Source organism: Phocoena sinus, chromosome 12 (genome assembly GCF_008692025.1).
Source record: "Phocoena sinus isolate mPhoSin1 chromosome 12, mPhoSin1.pri, whole genome shotgun sequence".
Taxonomy (NCBI): domain Eukaryota; kingdom Metazoa; phylum Chordata; class Mammalia; order Artiodactyla; family Phocoenidae; genus Phocoena; species Phocoena sinus.
Window position 1 is genome coordinate 41,997,446 of NC_045774.1, and position 16,948 is coordinate 42,014,393.

Genomic DNA, 16,948 nt, shown 5'->3' on the forward strand with positions numbered 1-16,948 from the left:
ATCCCAGCTTAATAGAAAATGACAAACTGGCTTTAAAATTCATATTGAAAGAGAAGAGCCCAAACAACTTTGAAAGAACAAAATTGGAGGCCAAACACTACCCGCTTTCAAGACTCATTATAGTTAGAGTAATTAAGACAACGTCGTGTTCTTATAGTTAGACAAATAGATTGGGGAACAGAAATATTAAGTGTTAGACCCACATATAAGGACAACTGATTTTTGACACAGGTGCAAAGGCTATTCCGTGGAAAAAACACAGCTCTTTCAACAAATAGTGGTAGATATCCATATGACAAAAAGTTACCTAAGATCCACACTTCAAATCATATCCAAAAATTAGCTCAAAATGAATCATAGACCTAAACATAAAACCTTCATTCTAAAACTTCTAGAAGCAGACAGATAATCGTTGTGGCCTTGGCTTTGGCGGAGTTCTGAGCCGGAAAGCCCGGGCCGTACACTCCCTCACAGTCAAAGCACAGCCCGACACTCCTCCCCACTACCGAGCGGCGGCTCCGCCCAGCCCCGCCCGGGACCCTACTCGCCCCTCCCAGCCAGCCCTGCCCCGCCCCTCTCGTCCCGCAGCGGCTGGCGGGGCGCGCGCCCGCCCGCTTCTCCACCCGGAAGAGCCACCTGAGCCGCCAAGTTGAGGCAGTGCACGTCCCGGCGCCCTTCGGGAGCGCGGGCCCAGCAGAGCCGCCCGCGTGGCGCCTATCTCGTCCGGGCGCAAGGTGGGCGCGCTGGAGCCTGCGCGCCCCCGCGGCCGACGGCTACCCGCGCGGCCCCACGCGCGCGCCCCGCCCCCACCCGGGCCTCCTCCCGCCTCTTTGGACGCCGCCGTTCGGCTTGAGCTCTCCGCGCCCCTCGGCCTCGGGAGCAGTGCGTCCTCGGTGACTTCTGACACCGCGTATCCGCCAGTAAGTGACAGCCGCTGCCTTGTTGCACCATTATTTATTTTTCCCATAGTGCGTCCCAAGTCTCGCCCACACCCTGGTTAGTTCCAAAACTATTTAACTCTGGGACCAGGCCGGCGATGGAGCTGCCCGCAGCCGAGCCTGGGAAGTGTCAGAGACCTGCCGAGTTCTTGTAGGGTACGGGCTACGTCCAGAGACGAAGTGTGGAAAGCAGTTCTCCGGGCACAAATCGGCTCCACGTTTGCCGAGCGCCCGCGGCGAGCCAGGCACGGAGGAGGCGCCGACCTGAAGCGGGCGGGCGGGGAAGGGGCGGTGCCAGCGGGGCGGGTCTTGGGACGCGGAGGGGCGTGGCTCCTGGAGGGGCGGCGCGGCGGGGGGCGGGCTGGCACCTGGGAGCCAGCTAGATTGCCGCTGTTGCATTCTCCCGGATTTTTCTTGTTGGCAGTTTACTCAAGAGGATAAGGTAGCACAACTTGTCTTTATTTATTTTGTCTTCAAATGTTCCATAAGAAAAAGGAAACGGAACTTGAAAGTTGTAAAACACTGCCACCGGTCAATCTGGGTGAGCATGTTTCTAGCGTTTGCAAACTGCTAAGAAATATTTGATTAGTCAGTTGTGCCCAGGTATTGAAAGTGAGTACTATTTTTTTTAGTGATGCTATTTCAAAAAGACTAGGCGAAATTTAATCTGATCTTAATCTGAACCATGAATTCTGCGGCTGTCCCCTTCTTGCCCTATGTGGAACTGCCTTTTAAATTGCTAAATTTGTGGCTCCAAATTTAATATGCATTTATAGAATCTTAGAGATTATTTTATAGCCACTCTTGGGATTCCAGATTTTTTTTTTTTAGCAACGGCCACATCGTGAATATACTGTATGATTAGCTGCTCCTTCCCAAGTGCTTTTTCTGCTTTATGCTTAGGTGAATTTATATTACCTAACCCAAACTAAATACTTACCAATATAGTGGCCTACACATCTCTTAATCTCACATTGGCATCCTCTAGGTGTCAGGATTCTTGACCTAACTGTGGTATACCGTGCCCCCCCACACACCTTCTAGTAGATTCCCAGAGAAGGCAAATATTGCTAATAGCACGTGTAATACATATTTAGGATGCTAAACTGTGAATGTCATAATCTTCTTTAATCTTTCTGTTTCTAAAGCCTAGTACAATAAACGTTGGTTGAACGAAATTAGTCAGAGGACACTTATCCTTTGACTAATAAGAATTTCTTAAATGATCCATTTGGACAGTTTATTTGTAACTGTCCATTGTCACATCTGGGATTGTCACTGCATTTAAATTTAATCCTTCTCTTCTTTGTGCTCCTATTTGTATTGCATTTTTGCCACTGTTAGAGCACTGTTTCATTTGATCTGTACCTTGGTTCTTTGAGGGCATAGAGGACCTTTTATTATGCTTTTTTCATTTCCCAGAATAGTGCCTTGTACATGGTAGATATCTACGTGTGTACATGAAAATAGAATGGGGGTAGGCCCTTTTAATCTGTAGGTACAAATTAAAAAATATATACATATAGCCAGGAATTTAATATACTGTATTTACTTTCAATCGTAGTGATTTATTATTTAGAGACCAATTTCCTTTCCTCATTTTAATGATCTAGTTTTTTTAGACTCTTGACAGCTGTTTTTGCTGAAGCTAATAGTTTTCCTAGGTTAGAAAAAGAAAATAGGAACAAGTTCACCTCCAAATGTAAATTTCTAAAGCCAATTTGTTAACTATTTAAGTCAGAATTGGCGACCAATCTGAATAGTAGTGTGTGTTCTGTTTAAGTAGCAGAATACAAATGAATGTGTGTGTGTGTGTGTGTGTGTGTGTGCGTGTATGTAACTAGGTTGCGGGGAGACAGAGAGAAAGATATGTTTTTTATGTGACTAAAATGTAGAACCAGGATGCTTGCAAAGAACTCTACTAGGAGTAACTTAAACCAAAAGACTGGCATTTAAGATTTTATACTTGAGAGCAAACGCATATATGGAATCTGATTAAAGAAAAGGCAAAGGACTTTTACGTGATGTATTATGGGGTTAAGAGGAGGAAGTTTGGGGAAAAGATATGGGAAAAGCATTGGACCATTTTGGATTTCGGTTAGCAGTACCAACATAATTCTTTGACTTAAAATTAACTTCACTCACTGAAAAAAATAAATTTGATAAGTGACTGTGACTCTGTCAGATCTAATTAAGATTTGAATTCAGATAGTATTTTGAGATTAGAGTGTGGCCCAAAGTTAGAATGATTTATAACCAATCTTTTTGTAAACTAGTGTATAAGTCTAGAAAATCAAAGGTATAATACAGTCCTTTGTCTTTCGTTACCTAGATCCAAGATGAATAGCGATCAAGTTACACTGGTTGGTCAAGTGTTTGAGTCATATGTTTCGGAATACCATAAGAACGATATTCTTCTCATCTTGAAGGAAAGAGATGAAGATGCTCATTACCCAGTTGTGGTTAATGCCATGACCCTTTTTGAGACCAACATGGAAATCGGGGAATATTTCAACGTGTTCCCTAATGAAGTGCTAACTGTTTTTGATAGTGCACTTCAAAGATCAGCCTTGACAATTCTCCAGTCCCTTTCTCAGCTTGAAGGTGTCTCCATGAAGCAGAATCTTCATGCCAGGATATCAGGTGAATCACTTAAGGATTTTACTGCCATGTTATTGTTTAGAAAGATTTTGAGAAATCCCAACATATATTGAATTTAAGCACTAAGAATTAATTGACATTTATACTTTAAAATATATCCATTATGTAGTTGATGGTCACTTTTGGAAAAGAATCATGATTTTATACTGTTTTCTCTGGACATTTGGGAGGCTGGGGTACTAGCCATGCCAACTGAGAAGAGGGAGAATGTGTGGAGGCAGTATATTTGTGTGCATATATACATATATGTATGTGTGTACAAAACTAGTTCAGCTTTCTGAGCTTTTATGACTCCTGACAATGAAAGAATTGATAATTCAAAGCATTAGCAAAGTGGTAGATGCTACCTAGTGATCTTCAAAACTATTTTAGGAAATTCATTATTTTTATATATCAAGTTTAACATTGTGCTGGCCACCTATTAGGCACTCAATAACTTTTTTTGAATGAACAACAGATAAAGCCTCTTAACTTTAAAGAAATCGCAGTGGAGCAATCAGCAACTTGTGGTGTCAAAGCTGTGTCTTTGAATTCCTGCACTCTTTGATTAAGTTGGAGAACACATGTACCATTTTGTTTAAAAATAAATATTTACTTTATAGTACATTTCAGAAAGGTGGGGATTTATAATCAACAAAAATGATTACTGTGATTCCAAAAAAGGTTAGGAGTCACTACAGAATTTCTTGGAGATATTAAGATTCAAAAAAATTCCAGACATTTGATTTAAGTGAAAAAATAGTATCTGAGTGAAAAAATAGTATCTGCGATTGCAGTTACTGGAATAAAATTATGAAGATTATTAATCTTCATGCATCAGACACTAGGTAATCTCTTGCTAGGATCAAGAAGAAATGTCCTCTTCTGATAATGTTGCAGAAGGATTATTAAAAGAGGCTTTAGTTAATGTTATTGAAATGGTATTTAGGGCTTCCCTGGTGGCGCAGTGGTTGAGAGTCTGCCTGCTGATGCAGGGGACACGGGTTCGTGCCCCGGTCCGGGAAGATCCCACATGCCGCGGAGTGGCTGGGCCTGTGAGCCATGGCCGCTGAGCCTGCGCGTCCGGAGCCTGTGCTCCGCAATGGGAGAGGCCACAACAGTGAGAGGCCTGCGTAACGCAAAAAAAAAAAAAAAAAAAAAAAAAAAAAAAAAAAAAAGAAATGGTATTTAGCAAATGGTTTTAGGCTGTCCTTACGTTTAGAAACTTTTCCATGCTCAGTTTAAATACTAAAGTTCTGTCTGCCTGAGTGACTCTATTGGTTTCAGGTGAATTTAGCCTAGCTTTTCATTATTCTCTGAGAAAGTGAGTTGCAAATTATGTTACTACCATAGTAACATTCATTCTACACACATATCCCGTGTAGGCATTTGCTAGATACTTGGGAAACCAAAACGAATATGGTATAGTCCCTCATCTAAAGGAGTTCAAGGCTGTAGGGGAGACAGCTATATATTCAAATATTTCCATATCGTGTATGTATGCCCACAGGTACATGCATATGTACATATTAAACATAATTGTAAAGAAGCTTACAGGCAGCTTTTGCTTATGTGATGCATGCATCACTCAAGGTATGTGTGAGATATATTAGCTCACTGGGCAGGGAGTGAATTGTCCTAGGGGTTTCACCCAAAGATTCAAGACTAGATGGTAAGATTAGGGAAGGATGCAGGTGTCCCAGGCAGAATGAACCAGGGATGGGAAAAGTCTGGTTTTAGGTATATTGCGCCTCCATCCTGGACTCCAGACAAGGCACTGAATTAGTAAAACCCAGGATGCCTCTGTGGTTCAGTCTCCTTAGGAACATTGCATTGCTCTTTGTCTTCTGGGATTTTTATTGGTCGAAAGTTTACTTGCTATTCCCAGTGGTTTTGATGAAAGGTATTCAAATACGCAGTTAGCATCAAAGTATTGAATAAATGAGGAAGAAAAGAATAGCCCTCACGTGTTATTTAAAGTAGTGTTTCTCAAACATTAATGGGCATCAGAATCACCTGTAGGGCTTATTAAAGTGCCGATTGCTGGGCCCCACCCCCAGAGTTTCTCACTGAAGAGTTCTGGCCTGGGGTCCAAGAATTTGCCCTTCTCAAAGCTCTGAGGCTGATGCCGATTTCTAGGGACTGCACGCTGGAAACCATGGACCTGAAGTAATTGATCTGGACATATCTCTAACACAGATGTGGACATGTCTCTGTTTTAAATAAAAATTTATTTACTTATTTTGATCAGTGAATGAGTCAGAGAATGACAAAGGTTTTTGTTGTTTAGCACTAATGGGGGCTTATTGCCTGATGTACCCTGCTTCACCGGGATAGTTGAAGAACACACTTAGTAGCATATAGTAAGACAGAAAGATTAAAATGAATTGACATTTCTATCAAAACACTGTCCCTTACCCTTTTTTAGTTCTAAGGTTTTGATTTTTGTGGTCAGTTTTGCTTAACATTATGTTACTTTTATCTCTGTCTTTATATTATAAATTTACTTTAAAACTTGTGATATGAAAGTAAAGAATCTGAAGATCCAAAAATGTACTCCCCTCTACTACCCTTTTCTTAAAATAATATAGTTACTTTACTGTACAAAATAAACCACTTAATGGTAATGATATCATGTTTTAGACTAATTTGCTTGATTCTAAAAAAAAAAATGTTTATCCTAACAGGTACCATATACATGATTCCATTCAGTAAGATAAGAACATTAAGGATGGCATATTGCCCCATATTATAAAAGTATAGAAGATAATGAAAAGCTAATCTTAGAAAAATTGGTTGTAAATGTTTACATAGTTTTTTCTTTAGAGGTGCTGTAATTGGGTTTAGACACAGGCCCCTTGTTGGAGGTGGGTGGCAGGGAATTCACTCTTGCTGGCCACACTTCAGGAGGGACACAGAGAAGGTTGGTGAGCATATGAGGGACCCTTGTGGCTGAGCCTGACGCCCTCCACCTCTCACCTGCCTTCTTCCTGAGTGTGTAATATCTCCCCAGCACATCTCCTTATGCTGATTGAAATAAAATCAGTATTGCATAGACTTGTCATGACCCAGCATGCACAGGCCTGAGATATCATGTGCAAGGAAAGGAAGGTGTCTCTGGACCTAAGGAGTATCTTCTTTTTCACTCTTCCTGGCAGAAGTTTCCTCCAGATACAAGAAGCATCTTTTATGCAATGATGCATTCATTTGACCATTTTGCTTAGCTGTTCCATTTGTGTCTGTGTGAGGGTGCTAGCCTGGACTTAGGGAAGTTTTCTTGCAAAAGGGTAAACTTGAGTGTACTCTTCCTGGCTGAGTGAACTGGGGAGAGTTCTCCAGACAAAGTAGCATGCCTAAGGAAAGCTACAGAGGTACCACGAAATGCACAGAAAAATTCATGCACTTTGTCTGGACTAGGAGATTGGAGGCCAGATGTGATAAAGGGAAGGCTAGATAGAGAGGGAAAGCCCATTTCCCCTTCTCTTATTCACTAATTTTCTCCTTATCTAAAAGTGCTTAATAAAGCACTGGGCTGGGCACAGAGGAGCATGAAAAGGATCTCAAGAAGTGACGCTACCCTCCAGATACAAAACGGTTAAGGAGCAGTGCAAAGCAATACGTGACTAAGGTCCTAAATGACTGGTCCAGGCAGTAAGTGATTATGAATGTCCCTGTCATGTTGTCATAGCATTTGGGGCAGGTCATGTACGATGTGATCTAAACAGGAGCTGAGTAGGCAATAAGAGACATTAGGGCATTACTATTAAATGAAAGGAGGGGAGGGAGGTTTAGCAACTGTTCCCACAATGTAAGCCCCTTTTTCTATTCTTAGAGGTAATGATATGCAAGTCAATAGAACTATGGGACTGAGGATTTAAGTAAGAGGTTCTTCAGGGTTATATGTTGAGAAAGTTACAGATCCTCTTCAGAAGATGCAGGTGTATATATATTTAAATGACTGCCTGAATTTCAAGAGGTTCAGGGCTTTCCTAAAGCCCAACCATGGCCTCTACTCAAGAATCTGGATTTAGATAAGACATGCATCCTATGGGGGTGTGGTGGGCAGTGGCCAGAATGACCAGGAATCCTTTCTGTCTCCCTTTCAGGAGAGAAACCCCTCTTTCAACTCTGTGTCCCCTCTACCCTCCATCTACTCTCCTTTCATAACAATGTTTTGACAGAGTTCATGCCTTCTTTAGCATAACCTTCCCCCATTCACCCTTTCACCTCCACCACACTGAACGCACCCTCCCCCACCTTCCCAGTGGCTGCCTCATGGCCAGACTGAGGGACGACTGTCGGGATTTCTCTTCCTTTATTTCCCTGCTGGATTTGATACTGTTGCCCCCCCCCGCCTTTATGAAACTCCACTGACAGCACTGTCTTGCCCTTTCCTCCGTCTCTAGCTGTGGCTTTTCTCCCTGCTCTGGGAGCCTCTTCCTTTACTGGTCCTGTAGGTGTGAGGTCCTCAGGGTGCAGATGTGGCCATCTGCTCCTGAATCCTGCGTTCTCTTCCTGATGGGATGGCCTCCTTTCTGAACCAAGGCTTCAGCTGCCACTTATAGAGCAACAAGTGCTAACTTGATTGATTGATTGCTTGATTGCCAGAATCTGTCTCTTAAGCTCTGTATTCAGATATCCTCTTGTCCGTCAGATGTTTCAAACTAGAGATATCTTCTTGCAAACTCAGTGTATCAAAAAGGGTAGTCATGATTTCCCTCCCCTCTCTGTGCCCCCCTCCATCTGAAAATCGTATTTCCATATTTATTCTTTCAATAGATATTTACTGATTGACTACCATGTGCCTTCCAGAATTCCCTGACTTGGTTAATGGGACCAGAGAACTAGGAGTCGCTCTAAATTTCACCCTCTTCCTTATACCTTATCTCTAATTGGTTTCAAAACTCATGTAATATCTTTAATATCTATTCCTCCCCTCTTCCTTGCCTTCCTTTCATCTATCTTTCAAGTTTTTTTTTTAATGCTTATTATTTATAAAGCGATGATAATATAATAGTGAATAAAATTTACCTCTGCCCTGCCCCCATGGAGTGGAAGCATAATAATTATGTATTCTTTTTATTTAAATTGTGGTAAGTGGTATGAAGAACAGTGTGTTAAGGCACATAAAAGAGGGAGTTTAACCTGAAATGGGTTAAAGAAAGATTTCATTAAGAAAATTATGTTTAAGCCAACCTTTTAAGGGGGAAAACGATAAGATTACATATAAGAACTGTTTAAATGGTGCTTGCTATGTGCAAGTTACTTTTCCAAGAAACTTTATATGAATTCTTTTAATCTTCTTGTGATCCTATGAGGTAGGTTTTGTTGTTATTGCCGTATTACAGGAGGGAAATCTGAGAGGTTATCATTTGGCCAAGGTCACACAGCTAGTGCGTGATAGAGCTGTGACTCAACTCACTCATTCGGGCTCCACAGTATGTATTCTGAACCCTTATGTTGCTTCTTAGTGTGGGCATTTTTGAGGGACAGAGTAGGGAGGAGAGTGGGCAAAGGGGACACTGTATGAGAGCATTTGAATGCCCAGAGGGTTTGGTGTTTGAGGAAGCCCGTCACAAAACGTCCTGTGGTCCAATCCCACATTTGGTTCCTTATTCTTAGATCTGGGAGCAGCATGGAAGGGTTTAAGTGGAGGAGATTAAAAGTTAGGCCTTTGTTATTTCTTGCCTGGATTACTATAGAAGCACCAGGGAATATGATGTTTCACTCTTCCACTTGAAGATGCTCTTCAGAGTAAGACACAGAATCAATTTAAAAGTAGCTTTTTAGGAAAAAACTACAATAAAATTATACATAGCTTCATTTTTAAACTGAAGTTTGTTTTTAGGACAAAAATAGCAAGCATCTAACTAAATGATTATGTTAAGACCTCATTCGTTATATGTATGACTTCATCGTATTGAACATCCAGAGTCTGCTGAATTACACTGGGCAGTCTGTGGTTTCACTGGGCATTCTGCTCTGTGCATGGCATCGGAGTAACATAGCACTCTCCGTAACCCACTTCTTGTGATCTTAGTTTTTCTTAAGTTTTAATATATTGACAGTAGAATTTAAACTGAACAATCAATTTGCATCTGAAGCAGAGCTAGGAATGAGAGGAGTAGAAATGGGATGAAAAGTGTTATTTCTTTAGGAGCCAAGAAAGAGAATGGATGTTTCAAACATCTAAGTGTTTTCAAAAATATAATTGTTGTTAAGTTCTCTAACCCATCACTTTTTTTTCCTATTCTCCTCCTCACTTTGCTCATCTTTCTCAGAAGTAATTTTGATAGATTTTGTTTATACTTTAAGAAGCAAATTGGGTTAATAATCCTGTTTCCCACTTGAGTATCCTTTTACATACTTACAATAGAGAACACTTAGTGATTCTTTGAAAACTTAAAAATTAAAATTATTATAAAAAGTATATTCAACCCAGCAGTCCTACTCCTAGGTGTGTGCCCAAGATAATTGAAAACAGGTATTCAGACAAAAACTTGCACATAAATGTTTGTAATAACATTATTCATAATAGGAGAAAAATGTAAACAACCCAAATGTCCATCAGCCGATGAATGTATAAACAAAATGTGGTATATCCATACAGTGGAATATTCAGCCATAAAAAGGAACGAAGAACTGATACATGTTACAACATGGGTGAATCTTGAAAATGTATGCTAAGTGAAAGAAGCCAGACACAAAAGGGTGCATATTTTATGATTCCATTTACATGAAATGTCCAGAATAGATAAATCCGTAGAGACATAAAGTAGCTTAGTGGTTGCCAGAGGCGCAGGGGAGGGGGTATAGAGACTGTCTGCTACTGCGAATAGGGTTTCTTTTTTTTTTTCTTTGCGGTACACGGGCCTCTCACTGTTGTGGCCTCGCCGGTTGCGGAGCACAGGCTCCGGACGCGCAGGCTCAGCAGCCATGGCTCATGGGCCCAGCCGCTCTGCGGCAGGTGGGATCTTCCCGGACTGGGGCACGAACCTGTGTCCCCTGCATCGGCAGGCGGACTCTCAACCACTGTGCCACCAGGGAAGCCCTCAGGGTTTCTTTCTGAAGCAGTGAAAATATTCTGGAATTAGATAGTGGTGATGATTGTATAACCTTGTGAATGTACTAATAACCACTGAATTATATACTTTAAAAAGGCAAGTTTATGGTACCTAAATTATATCCTAATTTTTAAAAAGCATTCATGTGGGGAGCAAGAAAAAGGTAATTGAGAATCTGCAAGCGTTGTGAAGATGTGTTGCCATAATGTACATCGAATTAAGGCCAAGTAAGAAGAGACACCTCCACTTGGTGGATTTTTGTTTCTTAACATTCTCGGATGGGAATTAAAAGAGGACATTGTACCCCTGAAACATAAGCAGTGAGGATATGAGGACTAGACCTGTTCTTTTTTTTTTTTTTTTTTTGCGGTACGTGGGCCTCTCACTGCTGTGGCCTCTCCGGTTGCGGAGCACAGGCTCCGGACGCGCAGGCTCAGCAGCCACGGGCCCAGCCGCTCCGCGGCATGCGGGATCCTCCTGGGCCGGGGCACGAACCTATGTCCCCTGCATCGGCAGGCAGACTCTCAACCACTGCGCCACCAGGGAAGCCCTAGACCTGTTCTTAATGAAAAGCTTTTGGTTGATAGTTTGGCTTTTACTTGGTTATAACTAGAAATATTCGTGTGTTCTCAACATTTAGCTACATGCAGCTGAATTAACAGACGCCTGAGATGAGCACTGAGAAATGAATACAGTGGGTATTTTAATGGCTAAAACCTGCTTTATTCCTGCCCCAACCTCTCTGTCTTTTCCTGCATGTATGATGTAGCACTGGTGAGCCCCAGGGTGTTTTAATGAAGCGTTCCCTAGGAATTTGGAAATAGGAAAATAAGTTTGTTTTCTGATAGTTAAACTGTACAGTTGACACAGAACAGAGCAGAGATACACAAAATCATCGTAAGCAAAAGTATGGCTCCCTTACTGGCAAAGTGTGATACAATCCAAGTTAATATAAATAAAGAGTATTTCCATTAGAAAGCAGGCAAGTCAGCCTTGGAAGCATAGATAAAAGAGTCATAGTGGCAAATGTTGCAGTGCCCACCCTGTTTATACAGTATAGGATATATGAAGAGAGAGTCTCATCCAGCAGCAGAGAAAATTCAGGTCTGTCTGTAGACGTCTAAGCTGTATCACCAGATTCATGTAGGCTGGCGCCTTAAGCATTCAGTTCATCTAACCAGTCTGCTGCTTTTATTTTTTTTCCTTAAATTCCTTGCATCCCAAACTGCCTTCTGATGACAGTGATGATGACAGTGATGATAATGATTTGGCTTTCAGAATAGATCTATAAGCAGGGAGAAAGTGTTCTGACCATAGAAACTTAAAGTGTAATCATGCCTATTATGGTTATTTCTTATGAGCTTGGCAAATCCAATAGATCTGTCTTCAGTGTTCATACTTATCAGGTTTCAGAGCTAAGTTCAAGGACAAGACCATAAACCACGGGACATGAACCAGTGTAACAAATGCTCCCTTGATAAACCTGTTAGGAGGCAGCCTTTGACCATCACAGACAGCATCTCTCTACTCCAGTGGTGGCTTGTAGCCAAATACGAGAAAGAGGGCATTTCCACATAAGAATTTTCTTTGGCATTTTGCACCTTTTAAGTTGCCCGTTTATTAATGATGAAAAACACAAGGTTTTTAAAGGATGAAGTGGTGCTGTAGGTAAACCTCTAGGTAATTCAAGACTTGAAAACACTATCCGATTTATGTATTAATAAATCCTGAACCTAACTAGAAAAAGCACTAGCCTTTGTTCATTCCACTACCATCTCTTTACCACTCAGCTTTGATTTTATGTGTGGCATGTGGCAGTATATTCTTCATTGAGTGAGGTTAAAATTATATACTGCATTTACATCCTACTGAGATAGCCCTCTTAAGAGAATCAATTCTTTTTTTAATCCAGGTTATTATCAATATATCATCTAGATACATACTTCTAAAGAGAGTCCGTTGATAATTGTTATTTGAAATAGTTCTTTTATATTTTCTTCAGTTGATCTTTTTTCTTAAGTAAAACACAAAGATTTCTTTTTCCTGAAATTATACTTTCTCCCTCAGAAAATATGAGAAAAATGTATTGCATGGAGTCAAATCCCAAGTAGAAGTTGATGTGTTTTTGTTTTGTTTCTCCATCAGGATTGCCTGTTTGTCCTGAGCTGGTGAGGGAGCACATCCCTAGAACCAAGGATGTGGGACACTTTTTATCTGTCACTGGGACAGTGATTCGAACGAGTCTGGTGAAGATCCTGGAGTTTGAGCGGGATTACATGTGCAACAAATGCAAGCATGTATTTGTGGTCAGGGCCGACTTTGAGCAGTATTATACCTTCTGTCGGCCATCCTCATGTCCCAGCTTGGAGAGCTGTGATTCTGCAAAATTCACTTGCCTCTCAGACTTGTCTTCATCTCCAACTAGGTGTAGAGATTATCAGGAAATCAAAATTCAGGAACAGGTAAATGATCTAATAAATGCAAAAAATAACAAATTAGAAGAAGTGTTTTTCAGCTATGGGCAAATTGCCAGGACTAGGGAACACGTTTGTAATCTGTTACTAAGAAATAATCAGAGGAACCGAGTGATTTGTCTTATGACTAGATGCAGGAAAGAACTGCTTCTCTTTTCAAGTTAAGTAAATGATATTGTGTTTAGTAGTTGGAGCATGTGTTTATTTTGACCATCCACAAGGTAGATTATATTTTGAGATATTTTCCATGTGGATTTTTTATTTTATTGTAGTTTTAGTGAATTCTTAAACTGATAGTAGGCACAAGTTTCAAGAAAATTCCATAAATCCCCATCGTAATTAAATTGTGTGATAATACCAGAGAAATAGAAACAGGAATTGCAAGAACTGCTAGGCTTCTGAATACTTAGTATGTATCTGAGCATACTCAGTGTCTGCTTTCTTTTCCTTGCTAGGTTCAAAGGCTATCTGTTGGAAGTATCCCACGAACAATGAAGGTTATCCTGGAAGATGACTTAGTAGACAGTTGCAAATCTGGTGAGAATGTTTATATAGTATGTCCTAAAGTATTGACTAGGAAAAGCCACTTTTTATTTTCCCAAGATCACTGGCAAGTGAGTGTGGGGAACTTGAGAACAGAGACTGGCATGAGGAGGTAGGTAATAGCAGGAAAGAAGCTGGGCTGGAGTTCAACAATCTAGTCTAGCTGCTTGTTTTACAGATGAAGAACCTGATTTGCCCATGAGAGCTTATCCTTTGTGTTTCCTCCTCTTATTCCAAACAACTTAAAAACTGTTGCTTTTACTGTTTGCCTAGCAGTTTCCACTGGCTGTTTAACATTTAATTTAAATTGAAGGTGGGTCAGAAAATGGAAATGATTGTTGTCAACGATTGCCTTTCAACTAACTTCAACATTTACTGCTTTAAATATTTCCCACCCTCACTAAGAACCCCTTAATCTCTTAAAAAAAAAAAAAAAAACTAGCACCAATGTGTCCCCTGGGCAGTAACAGGTATGTCTGACCTCTTATTTCATATCCCAGTGCTCCCCTACTGGACAAGTCGAAAATGCTTTATGTCTCTAAATTCCATCATTTCCTTTTCTTAACCCTAAGCTTCTCCAAATGCCTCATTTTTACTGAGCTGCCGTTTCATTAAAATGATGAGGCAAAGGCTCTATGGAAACAGAGTTCAGTATCTAGAGTCAAGAATAATTCCTTGTCAAAAGATTCTCCCCTTCCACCAAGAATCACCAACCCATAGTTTGAAATTTATGTCAAATATATTAACAGTTCATACTTGTCTAAACAGTATTCTAAGTAAATAACAGCTCTGATCATGGTTTGCCTGCTAAATGGACAAGGCTGTGTCAAAGTACCTTGTTCATATAAGACTCTAGATTTTAACCAGAATCTGTAATGTCTGGATCAGCAAAGCAGTGCTTGTATGAGCTTAGCCAGAACATGAAAATGTCCTTTGATAGAGATTAAGATGTTTTCATGCAGTTCATCTAAACTAAATTCTTTCTGCACTTAAAAAAAAAAAAAAATCTGGGCTTCCCTGGTGGCGCAGGGGTTGAGAGTCCACCTGCCGATGCAGGGGACACGGGTTCGTGCCCCGGTCTGGGAAGATCCCACATGCCGTGGAGCGGCTGGGCCCGTGAGCCATGGCTGCTGAGCCTGCGTGTCCAGAGCCTGTGCTCCGCAACGGGAGAGGCCACAACAGTGAGAGGCCCGTGTACCGCAAAAAAGAAAAAAAAAAAAATCTTAAGCTATTTTTCTTTCACATGTCACTAACAATAGAGAATGGATGGAAGCAGTCTGTCATCAGCTGTCTTTCATTTATCCATTGCTACAAACCTCTGTGAGAATCAGAAGACATAAATGGCATAATCCTTGCCCTTCAGGAATTTACAGTCTAGTTAGGAACCCCAGTCTGACGTTGCAGAGTAATAAAGTTGGAGGTTGTGTACTGATAACTGTTAAGTGCTGCAAGAGATCAAAGATGGGTCTGACCAGGGTGGCTGCAGTGGTAAATATGCTGCAGAAGATAGAGGGGACAAAGAGATTGGATTGTAAAAGTAAGAATTTTAGCTTTCTGAAAATCACATTTTTTCCAATAACATTTACTATGGAAAAACATGCAAGTTTCAAATTGGTATCTATTGCCTTGGACTATCGTGTATACCTCACAATTGTTCTGATGATCATATGAATCTGTCTCTCAAATATCTGAATAAATGAAAACATGTATATATTAAAGGGTGTTTAATGGTATTAGTTGCTTTACAAATGTAAAGTAGGTTTACTATAATAATAGCTAATATTTATTGAGCATGTATTCTAGATATTGCATGAAGTACTTTATATATATTATCTGACCCAATTCTCACTATAGTTCTATGATGTAAGTATAATTATTCCCATTTTGTAGGTCAAGAAATAAGCTCAGTTTATTAGGTAGCTTGCCACACAGCCGGTGAGTGGTGGAGCTGGGATTTGAATCCACATGTGATGAGTCAGTGCTCTTGTCCATTCTTGAGTACTTCACATTTTCCACATTACTGCTGCTTAGTAAAGTCAGGTTATTAGTAGTGGGTGCAATACCTGAAAGTTAAATTTCTCATTTGACTTAATGTAGAAACAACCTATATATAACCCATTAAAATGACCGTAGTAGAGAATTCTTTGAAGTGCTCATATAAAGTTGCCCTGGCCATTTTTATCTAAAAAATTGGGGGCAGACAATATAGTAAATGATCACTATTCCTGATTGGATTTGAAAACCATCCAGCAGTGGTTGAGGAAGTATCTTGAAAATGTGTGAAGATTTAATGTGTTCATCACCATTTACTGTGAAGTTGCCTTTGGCTAGAAATATGCCTTCTATTCGGTGAATTGCTATACCACCAGTTCCATGCATTTAGCATTCACAGAACACTTTTCTTCAGGAAATCAAAAGCCCTGCGGATTACACATTATACATTGACATTTAGAGAGTGAAAGGCATTTTGTATCAGCAGATATCATATATTTGACATAGGCTTGGAAATGAAGACTTGCCTGTTAGTTCAGAGTGTAAGTACTAGGATTGGATTTAAGGTATGTCCAACATCCTATGTTCAACAAGATTGAAATCTGGGGGACTAGGATTATCTTTCCTTTTTTGCCCCCTTTTCTCCAGTACCAAAATATCGAATGCCAAGCACTCACCTATACTCGTTAATCGAATTGTATGTAATAATAAAAACAGTTGTCATTGTGCCTATAAGTTGTCATTGTGCCTATAAGTTACCCAAGGCCTCTTAGGAAAATCTGTAAAAGTTTAATATTCTACCCATCAATTAGGAATGGGAGAGTTTCCTTAGATGGGAAGGAACCAACCAAGAAAGAACAAGCAGGGTTGTATCTTCTGCTTTCATAGCTTACGGAAAGGAGCTTTGAAGTAGGACAAGTATTCATTCATTTCTTAGTGCACTCATTCTTTTGTTCATTAAAAAAAAAAAGGCAGCGAGTGAATGTTAACAAATGCAGTTAAGTAAAAATGAAATATACAAGAAACTAAAACTAGTATAGTATCCATTATCACGAGATTGTCTCCTTTCCTGACACCAAATTGATTATGCAGTTGACCCTTGAACAACATGGGTTTGAACTTTGTGGGTCCGCTTATACACGGATTTTTTTCAATAGTAAATACTACAGTACTACACGATCCATGGTTGCTTGAATCTGTGGATGCGGAACCTCAGATTCAGAGGGCTGACTGTGGACTTGAGCATCCGTGGATTTTGGCATCTGAGGTGGGTTCTGGAACCAATCCCCTGCAGATA

At 40.5% G+C, this 16,948-nt stretch overlaps 1 protein-coding gene across 9 annotated transcripts in view; it reads left to right on the forward strand.

Annotated features, from left to right (window-relative positions):
* The first annotated feature begins 637 nt into the window (after positions 1-637).
* Positions 638-16,948, forward strand: part of MCM9 (minichromosome maintenance 9 homologous recombination repair factor) — a 127,070-nt gene continuing 110,759 nt past the window's right edge. For all 9 annotated transcript variants that reach the window (XR_004352471.1, XR_004352475.1, XR_004352473.1 and 6 more), the window contains exons 1-4: positions 638-920; positions 3,271-3,581; positions 12,788-13,104; positions 13,572-13,653. Coding sequence is in view for 1 of the 9 variants with exons in the window: in XM_032650796.1 (XP_032506687.1) it covers positions 3,278-3,581; positions 12,788-13,104; positions 13,572-13,653 (703 nt within the window). In the remaining 8 variants the exon portion in view is untranslated. The remainder of the gene's footprint in view (positions 921-3,270; positions 3,582-12,787; positions 13,105-13,571; positions 13,654-16,948) is intronic.